We start from the raw sequence: 15,242 nt of genomic DNA on the forward strand, positions 1-15,242 counted from the left end.
GTTCCACTTATTTATACATTCATTGGTTGATTCTTATATGTGCCCTGATGGGATCGAACCCCAAACCTTGGTGTACTGGAACAATGCTCTAACCAATTGAGCTGCCTGGCCTGGGCAAACTTCACTAATTCCTTTTGTAAAAATCAGTACTTTTAATTCTTAGGTCAATGTTGGTCACAAACTGTACCATACAACCCACGGACGTACAGCCCAGCTCCCAGATATAACCCAGCACACTGCCTGGCACACGCAGATGCTCATTCAAACTGAGTAATCAATCAAGACAAAATTCATTAATTTAACAGATTTTACTAATTATTTTTGAAGTCTTTTACAATCTTAATGCCATTTCCCCCCAAATTAACATTAAGCCTCTCAAAATTTCATAAACCCTAAAGAACCAAAATGTACACTGCATTTTAAAAAATAAATACTTAAAAATTTTAAGATGATAAAAATTCAAAGAATTACATCATATGCCAGTTAAATGTCAACCTGGAAAAACAATTAACTTATTTTTAAAAACAGACATTGAAGAATCACCATTTAAGCATGAATTTATTAAGCTTATGCATTTCTAGTTATGTTATTTACTGACATCACTTCCAACTCATTTCATACAGTTAAGTTCAAGTCCACAGCAAAGGCAAAAACTTGTCCACCTACCTTGATTAGAAACATTAGCTCATTTACTTGGAAATCTATGATAAAAATTTTAAGCCATTTAAAAAGAATATGAAACTGTGTTTACTCCTGTAATGCAATGAAATTTTCAGTTCTTTACTTGACAAAGATCTCTTATTCCAAAGACACATCAAAAGAGATTTATGTATAAAAGGATATGTAATAACTATTTTACATGTGTGGTGCCTTTAAAACAATGCATCTGAAGACTGAATAAGTCATTAATAATAGAATATAAAAACAAAACCAATGGCTAGAATTGGAAAGATTGGGAGTATCTAAGAAAAGTCTTTGATCATAGATACCTCGATATTCCTAGGCAGCTCTAATCAATTGCTATGGATATGAACAACATGTAATTTACTTGATCTCTTAGAGACATAAGTAGAGACAGGGAGATGGGAGTTAGAAGGTGTCAACAGATTCACCATTTGAATCAAAATCAAACAATCTGAATGTTACTGCTTCTACTACATCACCATGTAGCATGATCACATTCAGATTTCATAGGCTTGAGTCCACTTCCATAGTCAGACGTGTCTCCATTTCACCACAGCACACCCTGACTTCACTGAGTTACTGGTAAAGACACTGGCACTTGACTAGACTGAGGAGCTGGAGACCCACTATTTATGGCTTGTGGAGGTACTGTAGCTGGTTCCATCTTGCTAATGTGTGTGATGAATCGAAGACGAACTTTCAAAGCTGGTTTTAAATTACAGATAATCTTCTCTACCTAAAAAATTAAAACATATGAAAAAATATTTTAACCAGAGAACTTTAATTTCCCACCATTTAAAGAAGTGATTTATACATATCCTGAGACAATAAACTAGGGAGTGGGGTGGATGAGAAATTTATTTACATATTTTGCATTTTAACAAAAGCAGATAAAATTATTTCTCTCTCACACGAGAAAAAGCATGTGTTCTCTCACACATTCTATATATGTGTGTATGTGCACATATCTGTGTATATATGCATATATTTAAAGAAAAATATACACTTACCTAGCTAGTCAGTAATCCCACTGCCAAACCTAGTATAGTTTACACAGAAAATCTTTCACATGCAATACATCCTTCTTTTTTTTGTGGTTCGTGCCCCTAGCAGGAACTGAACCCAGGACTCTGGTCCGCAGCCGACGCTCAACCGCTAAGCCAAACTGGCCAGGGCAGTAATCATCCTTTTAAAATGCCATCTTCACAGAAGCATGAAGCACATTTATACTTTGAAGTTCTTTGAATAACATATGTCTGTAACATATATCTACAAAGCTAATTTTTTAAATTCTGATTTATACTTGCAATTCAAACTAAATAATATCAGATCTACTCCTAAAACACTTTAAAGAAATAAATACATCAAGCAGTTTCACAGCTTTCTCTGCTTTAGTCAAATGCTCTTTGATCTTGCTGGGAAAGATCAGCCCATTAACAATGTTTCCTTTCTGTGATCACTTGTGTCAAACTGCCTTAGGCCCGAATACAAAGGATATATTAAATAAAACATGTCTGTATTGGTTCCCACTCAACGTTCCCTGACAATCCTGCTGAGGCATAAAGAAGTCAACACCCTCCCCAGCCGCAAAGAAAGAATCCGGTAGACTAGGATTCATATGTTTTTATATCAGTTTACTTCCCTGCCATTATAGAAGGAAATAATGTTAAAGTATGGAGGGGAGGTTATTTCATTTCTCCCATCCTTCTATAACAGCCAAGATTATTTCCTACAGATAGGAAACTAGTTTATTTATCTACTTCCATCGTGTTCCGCAATCACAGTGGGAGAGGTAGGACCCCTCCATTGTAACACAACACCTATCTGGTCTTTTCAGTAGCCATACTGTACCGTTTCTTCCTAATGAGATAACTGTTAATTAACTCTCCTAGGTCTTTTTCAGATGTACTGTTGCAAACATCAAGGGCAAATGTGAGAAATTGTAACATGTATTTACTTTTACTTTAATACTATATCCAGAACAATATGCTCATGTAGCCTTAAAGGGTCTGATATCAACTTTTTCCCCTTGAAAGAAAAAAAATTAACAAAACCACTCACCCAAACAAAAAAGTCTATCACCATATATTCAAGTTTTCGGAACTAAACATTATTAAAAATAATTAAAGTTAACTTACTTGCTCTTTCACGCTGTCACCAGTAAACATATATTTCATATGATACAGAAAGTCACAGATGGGATCCATGTAATTTAAGTGGGCACTACACTGGTCTACATTCAGCAACATGTCATAAAAGGCCACGCCAATCTAAGTAACAAATAATATAAAATTATTTAAATGTCAAAAATGGTCTGATAATTCAGCATGGACCCCATTCCTAGGCTAGCACAGAAGCATAACATGTCTGCAGAAGAACTGTCACCTGCCATACAAATTTCTGTGTAACGTGGCCTGCATTACGATGGCCTCAGTAGTGCTACAAAATGCCCCCAATAGGGTTTAAATGCAATGTCTCTTTACAGCTTAGTAAATTCTCTTAAAATTAAGAGACAGATGATTCCCTTTCAGGAAACCACCTCTCAATTTCTGGGATGACTGCAATCTCAGGGATCTTTTAGATTGTACCTTCTTAGTTTTATTTGGTGGCTCAAACTTCAGGGTGCTATTTCTGGCTCAGTTTCTTTTCTCTACACCCTTGTTATAAGTGACTTTCATTCATTCCCATGACTTTAATTAATTCCTCTGTACTATAGTGCAGGTTCTCAAATGCATTTCTCCATCCTTAACTTTCTTCTCAACCTTGAAAATGGGTATTTCTCCTGCATCTCCAACTCAACACATCTTACACTGAACTCATTATAGGTACAGTAAGTCATGGGTACACCAAGTTCTCCAAAAGTGTGCTTTGATCCTACTAAGCTGACTTCACTACTACTGATTACGATAGGAAGTTTGAAAAACACTGAGAATGAAACCTAAATAGATACTTTAGAACTTAATTTTATCACAGAAAACCAAGATTATATTTTACCTCTATCATACACCGAGTTCTCTCTTGCTGAAATCTTTGTAAAAATGGTCCCACAAGATGGTACACATAAAGCAACTGGAATTCAGTCTTCACTATAGGAAGAAGTACTTCAGTGAGAAACCTAAAATTTGAAGATAAAAATTTCTTGTGACTTGAAATCAGATAAATTGTTTGAATTTTGTTAATACAGCCTACTACTGGCTCTTATTTTCATTTGACTACTGTAATAACTTTAAAGTCATTCTTAAAAATAAAATTACTGAATGACAGAGGGGAATAACCAATCCAATATAAATGCCAATCTCAAGAAAGTTTAATATAATTAACATCAATTTTATAGTTAAGGCAAATAATCAGAAAATAGGCTTATATCAGTTATTCAGTTTAAAGGCAACTTCTGGAATATATTCTGGAAAAAACCTCCTTAAAATGTAATGGAAAACTAGATACCAAATTATTACTTGCACATACAAATTACTTCTTTTCAAACAATTCTGAAATGAAAGAGGCTTTCTGATTTTCTAGAAATTCTACTTAATTAACTCTTACTTTGCACATTGTTCCACCGAATGAGATATATACCTTATATGTAAATGAAGTTAAAAACGAAACAAAAGCAAAATGAAAAACGTCAAATCTCTTTAAGAAATCGTAACACCTACTTGGGAATGAGAGAAAGCTGCCCGATGCTAGAATGGTGCCACACAGCATGTGCTAGAGCCAACGTGTAGCTACAGCTCATCTCGGAGTAGGACTGATGACAAGCCGTGAAGTCAAAGAGGCGGAATGGATAGCCAACCCACTCTGTTTCAGATGTCAAGCTGGGACTGCTGATAACACTCACAATTTGATCATGAAGGACAATCCAATATGGCTCCTTTAAAACCAGAGGAAAGCCTGATGAAAAATATCACTGATCTAGGATTCCACCCCATATTCACGATCACACTCCCACGCCTACAGTAAGAGCACTCTCAATGCTTTCTACTTATCCAGCTTGTGTCTTTGTGTAATGAAGATTTTAAAAGCAAAATGGGTGGCTTCATAAGTCAGTAACAACCTGGAGAGAAATGCTTGTGGGTTGGAGGGCTCCATACATGCGTCTGTCTTGTTCATTTAGTATCTGATACTTACTACACAGTAAATCCACTTTAACAATATTTACCATACAGACAAAACTGGTACACATATAAAACTCAGAAATAAATATATTTTGGAGGTGTATAAGAAAAAATAGATCCATACAGGTGCCTAATTAAAGAAGTCTGGAGAGCACAGGGTTAGACAACAGTACTGACATTCAGATAGCACAACAGACAACTACACGGTGCTGACTAGATACATGTGGAAGTCACAGGAGGGAGACTTCCTTTGAGTGGAGATGCAGGGAAGGGTTCCAGAAGAAGCAGGCCCTATGCTGGTAAAGAATGAGTAGCTTTAGAGAAACTGACAGAAGGAAGAAGGGTGTTGGCATAACGTCTTATTCCCCAGCACATCCGAGGTACCTGAAACATGTCTCAATGAGAATTATTTGCATGAGAAAAAGTCTCTAGATACATATATATAACTCATAGATAAATGTCAAGTGGTTAAAACTACATCAGATTTTAATGTAAAAACTAAGATTGGATGGGTAAGGTGGGACCAATGAATGTAGGGACCCAAAAGTCAGGCAGATTTAATTATATTTGATGCAGAAGGCAAAAGAGTCACTGCAGATTTTTGAAGCAATAATAATATGAAAACTTAGAAAATATGGAACACTTCATTAACTGCATGATGTCCTTATAAAAGGCATCCTATTCTTTCGGCTGACAGGGCACCAGCTGCATTTCATTACCATGTACAAATCACAATTTAACTCACTGGGAGAGCAGTAATGATCAATCCAATTGCATTCATCCATGCTGTAATGTTCTCTCTTGGCACTAAAGGCTGACTACAAGTAGAAAAAAAAGAATAAAAATGTGGAATTATAAAAACATTTTATATGGTTGACAACAGATCATATTTTGAGGACATAATATAATTCGGGGGCTAACATTTGACCTATTTCAATAAAACTATGATAGATTTGTATTGAGTAAAAATTTAATATATAGAAACAAAAGCAAAGTAAGGCTTTTGTTTTGGGTTGTTTGCTTTAACAAATGGGCTGAAAGACTATTTCCATTTATTTATACTTCTTTAATCATTATCCCCTACTTTATCCCCTACTTTAAGAATGGACTCTCGAAAGACTGTCTTTACTGAGAAATTAACATTATTCCTAAATTAAATCCCAAACAGCTAATAGAGCATATAAGTGGGAGCAAACCCAGGTCTTCTGACACTGTCCAGGGCTCATTCCACTACACATATATCATAAGGGCAAGATATGGAACCAAAAGACAGTTACTATCCAATGTGCCTTGGGACAAGAGGTCTGTCTAACAGCACCGAAGAAAATACTCTCTTTGCAAATAAACAGTGAATCTTACTGCATACCACAGGATACATACCTCTTCAGCACGACGTTTAGAAGAGCATTTCCAACTTCTTTGCCCGAAACAGCCAAGGCCATGAGCTCCACACAAGTCACATGCAGTGCATGGGCAGCTGGGTTGGGAAACTCATTGAATCTCCAGTCACAGTTTGGAAATGGACCAGGAGATTTGCCAGCCATTGGTGCAAATGATTAAAGCAATAACTATTTGATTATTTTGAGATTAATGGCTCACATTTTTTTTAGTTCTTTACTGTTTTCAAAATGTTTCACATGTAACCATCTCATCGATATCAATTTATCTGATTATGAACCTCCAAGAAGTGATTTATCTGAGAGATTAGAAGGCACATAAGACAAATAAGCTTGACATGACAAACGTATTGATTGCAACCATGTGCTCAACCATAAGGTATGAATGGTTGGCCTTATAAAGGTGGGCTCTTCAACTGTGATGTGATAGCTATAGATACAACCAAAGTATCGCTATAACTTTCAATAGCTATAGGACAGTTAATAAGAAAATTACTTTATAATAAGTAATCCTTTTATTTCAGGAAATACATTCCTTTGTGTAAGAAAATAAATCATACCCATCTATATATAAAACGGCTTTATCTAGTAAACATTGGCATGGTCTACAGACATATTAAGCATAGTGTGCTGATAAAACATGAAATCAAAATGAAGAGATAAAAATACCAATATAGCAATTTTTTTACTAAAGAAGAGAGAAAATGTTTTATTTCTATTAACATTTTAAAAAAATCAATGGTTTAAAACAACAAAAGTCTATGTTATCCAGTAGCAAACAAATGCATGTACTACAATATATAGTACATTTATTTAGAAATAGGATTTTTTTTTGAAACAAATATTATAAGGCCTGTTTTTAAATATAAATTTTCATAGAGTGAATTTCTGCCTCTCTGTCACGATGCTGCTAATTTAAAATTTCAAAACCTTTACAGAAGTAAAAGTAGAAATAATCTTTTTTAAGAAATTTGAAATCTTGCCAGGACAGTGTGGCTCAGTGGACTGAGCATTGTCCTGTAGACTAAGAGGTCCCGGTTTGATTCCCAATCAGAGCACATGCCTGGATGTCTGGCTCCACCCCCAGTAGGGGTGTGCAGGAGGCGGTCGATTGATGTTTCTCTCTCACATCCATGTTTCTATTTCTTTCTCCCTTCCTCTCTCTTTAAAAAAAGTTAATAAAGACATATTTTTAAAAAATCTGGTCTTTGAATATATAAAAATATTACCTTGAAAAGACAATACAGCTCATGTTCTCACAAATCACACATATACTTATTTTTAAAGAATCTAGAAAATCACAATAAAAAGGATATTATCTACTAGTCTGCCAATCAATCTGCAGTAGTAGGAGTCATCTGGGACCCAAGGATTGTCTTCTCGTGCATTCATAGCACACTTCAGGTAAGTGTCACTTAGACACCAGCCCTGGGGTCGATTGTCCTTGAGTGAGCCAATGATTGCGTGGACAAGTTTCCGTTTGAGAAATGCACGCTCTCTCAGGTGCATTTCATAATAGTGCAGGGTATTATACAAATAAGTCACTGGACGATCTGCCAAGAAGAAAACAGATCACCACAATGCTTATCTGGTTACTGACAACTATGAAAAATGAATCTTCTATTTTCAAGATTACCAAAATCAGCTCAGAAGATTATGAAACTATTTCACATGCTGCGTAATTGCAGACAACAAATATTTTAATTTTAGGACAGGGCAGAAGGCTTCTAATACTATACATCACATCTTGTATTTAAGGATATTCATTATACTCTGAGGTAGCAATTTCAGTTACAGAAATTTACCCTGCAAAAACGACACATGTGCCAAGACATTCCTTGAAAGAGGACAGGGATAGGACATTTTGGTGCATACCCTTCTGTACCATGTGCAGACATCACCTAATCCAAATGAAAAATGTTTTTAAAGGAATGCTCACTTGAACTTCATACCTATTCTGAGGTACTAAAAGACAATTCAAGCTTCTGCATTGGAGGGAAACATCTTACATCAAGTTCTACACAGAATGTCCCCAGATAAGTGCTCTCGGTGCCCACAATGGCTGCTCTGGGACTGCCACGCTTCTGTCACTGACTGGACCATTCTCCAGGACCAGGTTTAAAACTTTAGAGTTGTCTTTAATTCCTTTCTTTTGATATTCTCCCCACAACCAGCCAACCAAGTCCTACTCCTTATTCTTTGACTATCTGTCCCTTCTTTCTCATTTCCAACGCCATCATACTTGTTTACATGCTCATTATACACCTGAACTTTCGGACAGAAGTCATCAAAATGTCCTCCTCCTTCCAAACATCCTGCCAACTACAAGTGGATTTATCTAAAATGAATGTTTCCCATTTATGCTTTCCATGTCATTATCTTACTCAATAACTTCTAGTTGGTTCTTCATTATCTGCAAGTTGTAAGATCAAAACTTCTCAGTCAGGCATTTAAGGTGATCTGTCAGGCACCATATATTAATTTTCAATTTAGCCCAATGAGAAGATGGTTTTAAAAATGTCTTGTTTTTAATACCTTCATGATTTTTCCAAAGGATTCTTTCTGCCTAGCATGCTTTTTTCTCCTTTCTGTTTATACAAATCACATACACCACAGCTGAAATTCTATCCATCCAAGAAGCCTGCCAAGATCCATTTCATTCACAGTAACATTAGCCTGCTGTGAACGCGTACTCTTCTCCCTCTACATTCATCTGGCAATTAAACACACACTATGGAAAATACAGCATCTCTTGCATAGTACTTTTTTTTTTGCTATTTAATACACATGCTATGATTACCTATTCATGTTTTTATGTCTATTTTATACGTCATGGTATAAATGCATGGCACATACCCTCAAAACACTTTAATTAAAAAAAAAATTAAAACAAAACCTTTAGAACCACTATTACCCATATGGTCATGCTTAGCCCACTTTTGTTTATAGAACTATTAGACGGGATTAAAATTTGAAAATGCTCACCATGAAATTTATACAGCCCTCCTAGGTGATCTAGTAATGTCTCCAGCGATTTGGATACTGGAAGCAATTCTAAAAATCTGTGGATTACGATATCAAATACTGGAAGGAATCGGAGACACACATTTCCAAAGTAGATGGGCAGATAGGGGGACTGGATCTGCACTGGGGGATCCACCTGCTCTGCCAGGCCCTCAAAATAGAGCTTCTCTGGATATTTCTGTGGAAGTGAGGAAATGGTAAATGTTTAGGGCATTTTTTTTTTTAATTCTCTTAAAAGAGAGATAAATAAATTTGCCATTAAAAACAAAACAAAACCATGTTTGTTCCTATGCAATGAAAACTAAAATTATTTACTCAGCAAGTATCTCTTATCACAAAGATACACCAAAAGAGATTATGTATAAAAGGATTTGTAGTAATTCTTTTCATTTTGTACTGTAGGTACCTATGTCTACAAAAACTGTAATTTTAATTCATAACTTTAGAGATACTTTAGAACCTTGAAGAAGTTTAGAGACCAGAGAGAAAACAGTAGAACCACAGAGAAAACAGCCAAACCAGTAGCCAAATACCTAAGTATGGTTTAAAAAAATATTAAATGAAACATGAACTTGAATTAGTACCTTGTGATAATTCATGTGCTTGGTGTGCCAGTCATTCTGTAGCCAGTGCTCAGGGGAATTTTCCTTCACAAAGTCACTTACGCGGTTTCTAAAATCATTTGGTTTGAGTAACAACAACTGAATTATGAAGTAACAAACCTGGGCTTCATTTCCTTCATGACTACGCATGGCCTTTAAAGAACAACAAAAAAATTATATGAAAATGCCAACCTATGCAAAAGCATGGCTCTACCACTTGACAGTCTAAATCTGAGTAAGTAAAATCTTACTATATCGCTATTTCATCCTTTTATTTTATTGATTTATATATTTGCATTATTTCCCCTAGTAGTTTATAACCAGTTTTTAAAAATAACTTTTAAAAAAAATTATTTATTATTAATTTGACAGAGAGAGAGAGAAACAATGATTTGTTGGTCCAGTTATTTATGCACTCACTGGTTGATTCTCATATGTGACCTGACCGGGGACAGAACCTGCAACCTTGGCATATTGGGAAGATGCTCTAACCAACTGAGCTACCTGCCCAGGGATAGACTGTAACCATCTTTATATCTATACGCCACAGCTAAGAAGTTAATGTTAACCAACTAAGCCAGCCCAAATTTCACCATATTAGTTAAAAAGATGTAGCACTGTCCATCTTGATTCAGTGTCTTTTTCTAAAATTTTTGCCTGAAATAGAATTAAAGTCAAGAGAAAAAAACATCTGGGGAATATTGGGTGGCCTTGAGATACATTCATTTCTGACTGTGACTACCAAATGGTACAGAAATGGTCCTTAGAAATGCAGTGACTTACTAATTCCTGACTCCAGTGGGAGACTTTGGGAATCACCTCCGGGTCTCACTGCTTGCACTTTTAGAGCATCACAAGGCCAGGATCATGTCTATCTTATTTACTCTATACCTTCTGTGCATAGAACATAGTAGATATCTAATACATACTTACTGAATGAATGAGTAAAGAAATTGAGAAATCTCTAGTTCCGTAGGAAAGTGATAACAATGCTTGATTATAACATACATTTATTAAATCCTTAGAAGCGATACAGAGTAGATCAGTACAAGATTCATCAATCACACATCTTGATCCAAATGAGAATAGAGAGCTTAGAAACTTATTCTTAAGTAGGCATATTCTTACCAGGCAGAGAATTAGTCTGTCCAGTGTAACAATGTTGTACTTCCATACCATGTCATTAAGAATTTCAATGCATTTGTTGAGTTGCTGACCCCCAGCTGATGTAGAGAATTCATATACCAGGAAATCGGCAAATGTTCTCACATGGGCTACCAAGGCCCTAGCTCCAATTCTTTCTAATACTCTGGAAGGCAAAGAGTAAAAAATAAATTATATTGCTGTATGGTATAATGGGGTTACCCAAGGGAATGCAGATATGTTTTGAGCTTACCGATAGCCAATCTGATTAATATGATCTGTTTCCAAGAGCATTTTCCAGAGAAGACAAAGGAAGAGTGGAGAGCCTTGATTAGAAAAGTGGCTAATTATGTTACTTTCATTGCTCATTGACTTCCACTTCCTATACTCCTCCTCCACATTTTTTTTCAGATTAAAACGACTTTCCTGAGGTACATTATTTTGTTTGAAGAATGCCTAAAAGGAAGATCAGAAGTTAATTTCAATGGTTGTAGTAAAAAGAACACTGGCTATAGAGTCAAGAAACCAATTCTAGACTTGACCCTGATACTAAGAAACTCTCTGTGACCTCAAGCAACTCAGTAACCAAGGCCTAAATTTCTATTTTGGGAAATATGCAGTCTTGACTAAATTATCGCCAAGGTTCCTTTCTTAAGATTTCCTAAACAGAAATTCTAAGCAAGCCTGAATTCAGTGTCTTAAATAGAAATTTATGTGCCCTTTGGTTACATATGTTCGTGTCTCTATGATGAAAATCCATTATACTAGCCCAGTGGTTCTCTGCACATGGTCTCCAAACCATCAGTACCAGCAGCAATCTGTATCTACACAAGCCTCCAGGAGATTCTGAAACGTTTGAAACTACTGCCCTAGCCCTGTTATAAGTTATAGAAAACAGATGTTTATTATGCCTAAAATTTTCTCTGAAAAGTAGTAGACGCAGTTTTCTTTCTCTATATTATACAAATCAAGTTTATAGTTTTTCAGTGTGATTTTTAAAAAATGCACTGAAGTGTATAGCATACATGTATTTTGTGAAGTTCCATTAAATTACATTCCTCTCCGTTTCAGTCTGTGAGAAAGAACTTTTCAGGTAATGTGTTAATTCTCATAAAAATTAACTAGTAAGATAAAACCATAATAGTTAAAAACTTTAAAATATACAGTCCTAGACTAGGACAAGGAACAACTAAAGATTTTGGTATAACAAAGATTTTAAAAAATAATAATAAAAGCTAACTTTCTTTGGATGTCACCAAAACGCATTCTCTAGAATAACACTGACAATGGGAAGAATGATTTCATATATATTCAATATGTAATTCAAGACAAAATTACCTGTAGTGGGCCTGGAAAACAGCTAAGAGTATGTGAAGCCCAATTATGAGGAGTAAAACTCATGATGGTCTGAAGTATGTCTTTACACCAAGTTCCCTGAATTGAATCAGAGCCTGTAAAAAAGTCTAAACATAAACAAAAAGATGTAATCCAGATATAAATGATCGTATCTACAATTCATAAAGAGATCATAGAGAAAATCATAAACAATTATGTATACTCAGAATTTTATTGCAATGCATTTACTGCTTAACTAGTAATATTCAACTTAGGATCTAAATTTGAATGACAGAATTACCACATTGGTAAATATGAACACAATGAGTAAAAAGAAGGCCAAAGACAACTGGACTCTTTTAAAGTTACAGAGCACCAGCCCTGGCCAGTTTGGCTCAGCGGTTAGAGCGTCGGCCTGCGGTCCGGAGAGACCCGGGTTCGGTTCCCACTAAGGGCACGTACTTCGGTTGCAGTTTGTCCCCGGCCCTGGTTGGTCGTGCGGATGGCAGCCACTCGATGTGTCCCTTCACGTCGATGTTTCTCACTCTCTCTCCCTTCCTCTCTCTCCCTCCCACTCTATCTGTACAAAAAATGGAAAAATATCCTCAGGTGAGGATAAAGTTACAGAGCACCAATGATACACTTGTACAGGTCCACCATGATTGCTTATTTAGTTCATTCTCACAATGAGGTTATTAGCACTCTTTGAGGTAAGAGAATAGAGTTAAGAAAGTAGGTATCTTTTATGGGGCCTGAAACAGCTACAGACTACAAGAACCTCCCTAAATCAAAGAATTTTATGTAAAGTAAGATAGTTTACATAAATGTATTTCCGGTTACTAAATTTAGTAACTGTTTCTTTAAAACAGTAGTTCTCAAAGTGTGGTCTGTAGACCCTTTGGGCCCCAATATTCTTTCAAAGATTTGATGAAGTCAAAGCTATTAAAATAATAATACTAAGATACCACCAGCCTGTACGTACCTGTTACGTGAGTTGCTCTAGCTAATGTCAGTATCAAGGCTCGGTTCAGTTCTTCAGATTCCGCAGACAGCACTGTTTTGGGATCACTAAGGAAGCGTGTGAACTGTGGCTGTACCTCCGAGCTACCTAAGGCTGTTATCAGCCTAAGGGCAGTGCTCTCAACACTGAAAGGTGGGAGAACAAAAAGAAACATGAAAAAGTTAACTTGCTTATAAATTTCAGAATTTTGTAATTAAATCTAATTCTAGGTTAATTATAATGGAAAAGCATGCAAACTATACATTTCTTTCTTTGATTAAAAAAATACTCTTTTGTGTGAGATGAACTTTATTTAATTCGTTTTAAAAACCTGAAGTGGCAAATTTTATAGTGAAAACCACCTAACGTTTGCACGTTTGAAAAAGACAGTTTGGAGGGGGGTGTCAATGGGGTAAAAAAGAAGGGACATCTGTAATACTTTCAACAAAAAAGATAAATTATATAAAAAATTTTTTTAAAAAGAAAAGAAAAAGATAGCTTATAGATCATAGGACTAAAAAATTTCACTTGGATAAATAGCATTTCAAAAATTACATTTTAGCCCTGGCCGGTTTGGTTCAGCGGTTAGAGCATCGGCCTGCGGTCCAGAGAGACCTGGGTTCGGTTCCCGCTAAGGGCATGTACCTCGGTTGCAGTTTGTCCTCGGCCCTGGTTGGGTCGTGCGGGTGGCAGCCACTCGATGTGTCCCTTTCACGTCGATGTTTCTCTCTCTCTCTCTCTCTCTCTCTCTCCCTCTCTCTCCCTCCCACTCTATCTAAACAAAAAGTGGAAAAATGTCCTCGGGTGAGGATAAAAAAAAAAAAAAATTACATTTTCATTTGCAATATATTTTCACTTAAAGCAAAATCAAAATGTCATGACTGATTCTTTAACCATAATCTGAAGCATATTTAGATCCAATATTCAAAAGGGCTAGGTTAGAACCTAACGTTAAAGTTCTTGGAAGTATTTATTCTCAGTCCAAAGATTCCAAAGATAGGCAAGGACTCAACTATCTTAATAAATTTCTGTTTAAATAGCTGGACTCTGACCCTGACCAGTTTGGCTCAGCGGTTAGAGCATTGGCTCGTGGACCAAAGGGTCTTGGTTTGATTCCCGGTCAAGAGCACGTGCCTGGGTTGCAGGTATGATCCCAGGCCCTGGTTGGGGTCATGTGGGAGGCAACCAATTGATGTGGCTCTCTCACATCGATGTTTCTCTTTCTCTCTCTCTCCCCCTCTACTCTTTCTAAAAATCAATGGAAAATATCCTCGGGTGAGGATTAACAACAACAACAACAAAAAAGCTGGACTCTGGGAGAATATATTCACCAATGATACATGTGATAAGGGATTAATATCCAAAATTTATAAAGAACTCATAAAACTCAACACAAATCCAAACAATCCAATTAAAAATGGGCAAAGGCACTGACTAGACATTTCTCCAAAGAGAACATACAGATGGCCAACAGACATATGAAAACGTAAAGGACGGCTGAGCCAAGGTCTTTTGCTGAACCTGTGGTGTTTGCAAGGCTCACCTGGAGCTGCCTAAGGTCTCTTGGTCCTGCGATGCTGGCACGGCCCATGCAGGAGCATTCTGAGCCACGGGCAAGAATGTATCGACCTATATAGTTTTATTAACCAATTCACTCCAATATAGTCAATAAAAAATAAAAATATAAATAAAAAGCTGGCCTCTACTCATTCTATAATAGAAATAATGTACTCCAGAAGCAGAGGAGTTTTATGACAAAGCAATAAAAATATTATAAGGCAAAGGTTTAAGTTCCCGTCTCCAAAATAGTTTAAAAAAAATGTTTTTATTGATTTTTTTAAAGAGAGGAAGGGAGAGAAGAGAGAGAGAAACATACATGTGACAGAGAAACATCTATCGGCTGCCTCCTGCATGCCCCCTACTGGGGATCAAGCATGTGCCC

The 15,242-nt window shown here is 36.3% G+C and overlaps 1 protein-coding gene across 2 annotated transcripts in view; it reads right to left on the bottom strand.

The window, feature by feature from the left end:
- Positions 1-272: 272 nt before the first annotated feature.
- The window catches only part of MED23 (mediator complex subunit 23), a 39,536-nt gene continuing 24,566 nt past the window's right edge, over positions 273-15,242 (bottom strand). Inside the window, exons 17-29 of one of the 2 annotated variants that reach the window (XM_036247919.1) lie at positions 13,283-13,446; positions 12,304-12,428; positions 11,219-11,421; positions 10,951-11,131; positions 9,805-9,975; positions 9,182-9,398; positions 7,513-7,749; positions 6,180-6,345; positions 5,545-5,617; positions 4,341-4,555; positions 3,679-3,799; positions 2,823-2,954; positions 273-1,420 (exon numbers count right to left, since the gene is read on the bottom strand). In XM_036247919.1, the coding sequence (XP_036103812.1) occupies positions 1,253-1,420; positions 2,823-2,954; positions 3,679-3,799; positions 4,341-4,555; positions 5,545-5,617; positions 6,180-6,345; positions 7,513-7,749; positions 9,182-9,398; positions 9,805-9,975; positions 10,951-11,131; positions 11,219-11,421; positions 12,304-12,428; positions 13,283-13,446 (2,173 nt within the window). In that variant the 3' untranslated portion in view covers positions 273-1,252. The remainder of the gene's footprint in view (positions 1,421-2,822; positions 2,955-3,678; positions 3,800-4,340; positions 4,556-5,544; positions 5,618-6,179; positions 6,346-7,512; positions 7,750-9,181; positions 9,399-9,804; positions 9,976-10,950; positions 11,132-11,218; positions 11,422-12,303; positions 12,429-13,282; positions 13,447-15,242) is intronic. The other variant, XM_036247918.1, reaches the window with a different exon arrangement.

Source organism: Molossus molossus, unplaced genomic scaffold, assembly GCF_014108415.1.
Source record: "Molossus molossus isolate mMolMol1 unplaced genomic scaffold, mMolMol1.p scaffold_m16_p_8, whole genome shotgun sequence".
Taxonomy (NCBI): Eukaryota; Metazoa; Chordata; class Mammalia; order Chiroptera; family Molossidae; genus Molossus; species Molossus molossus.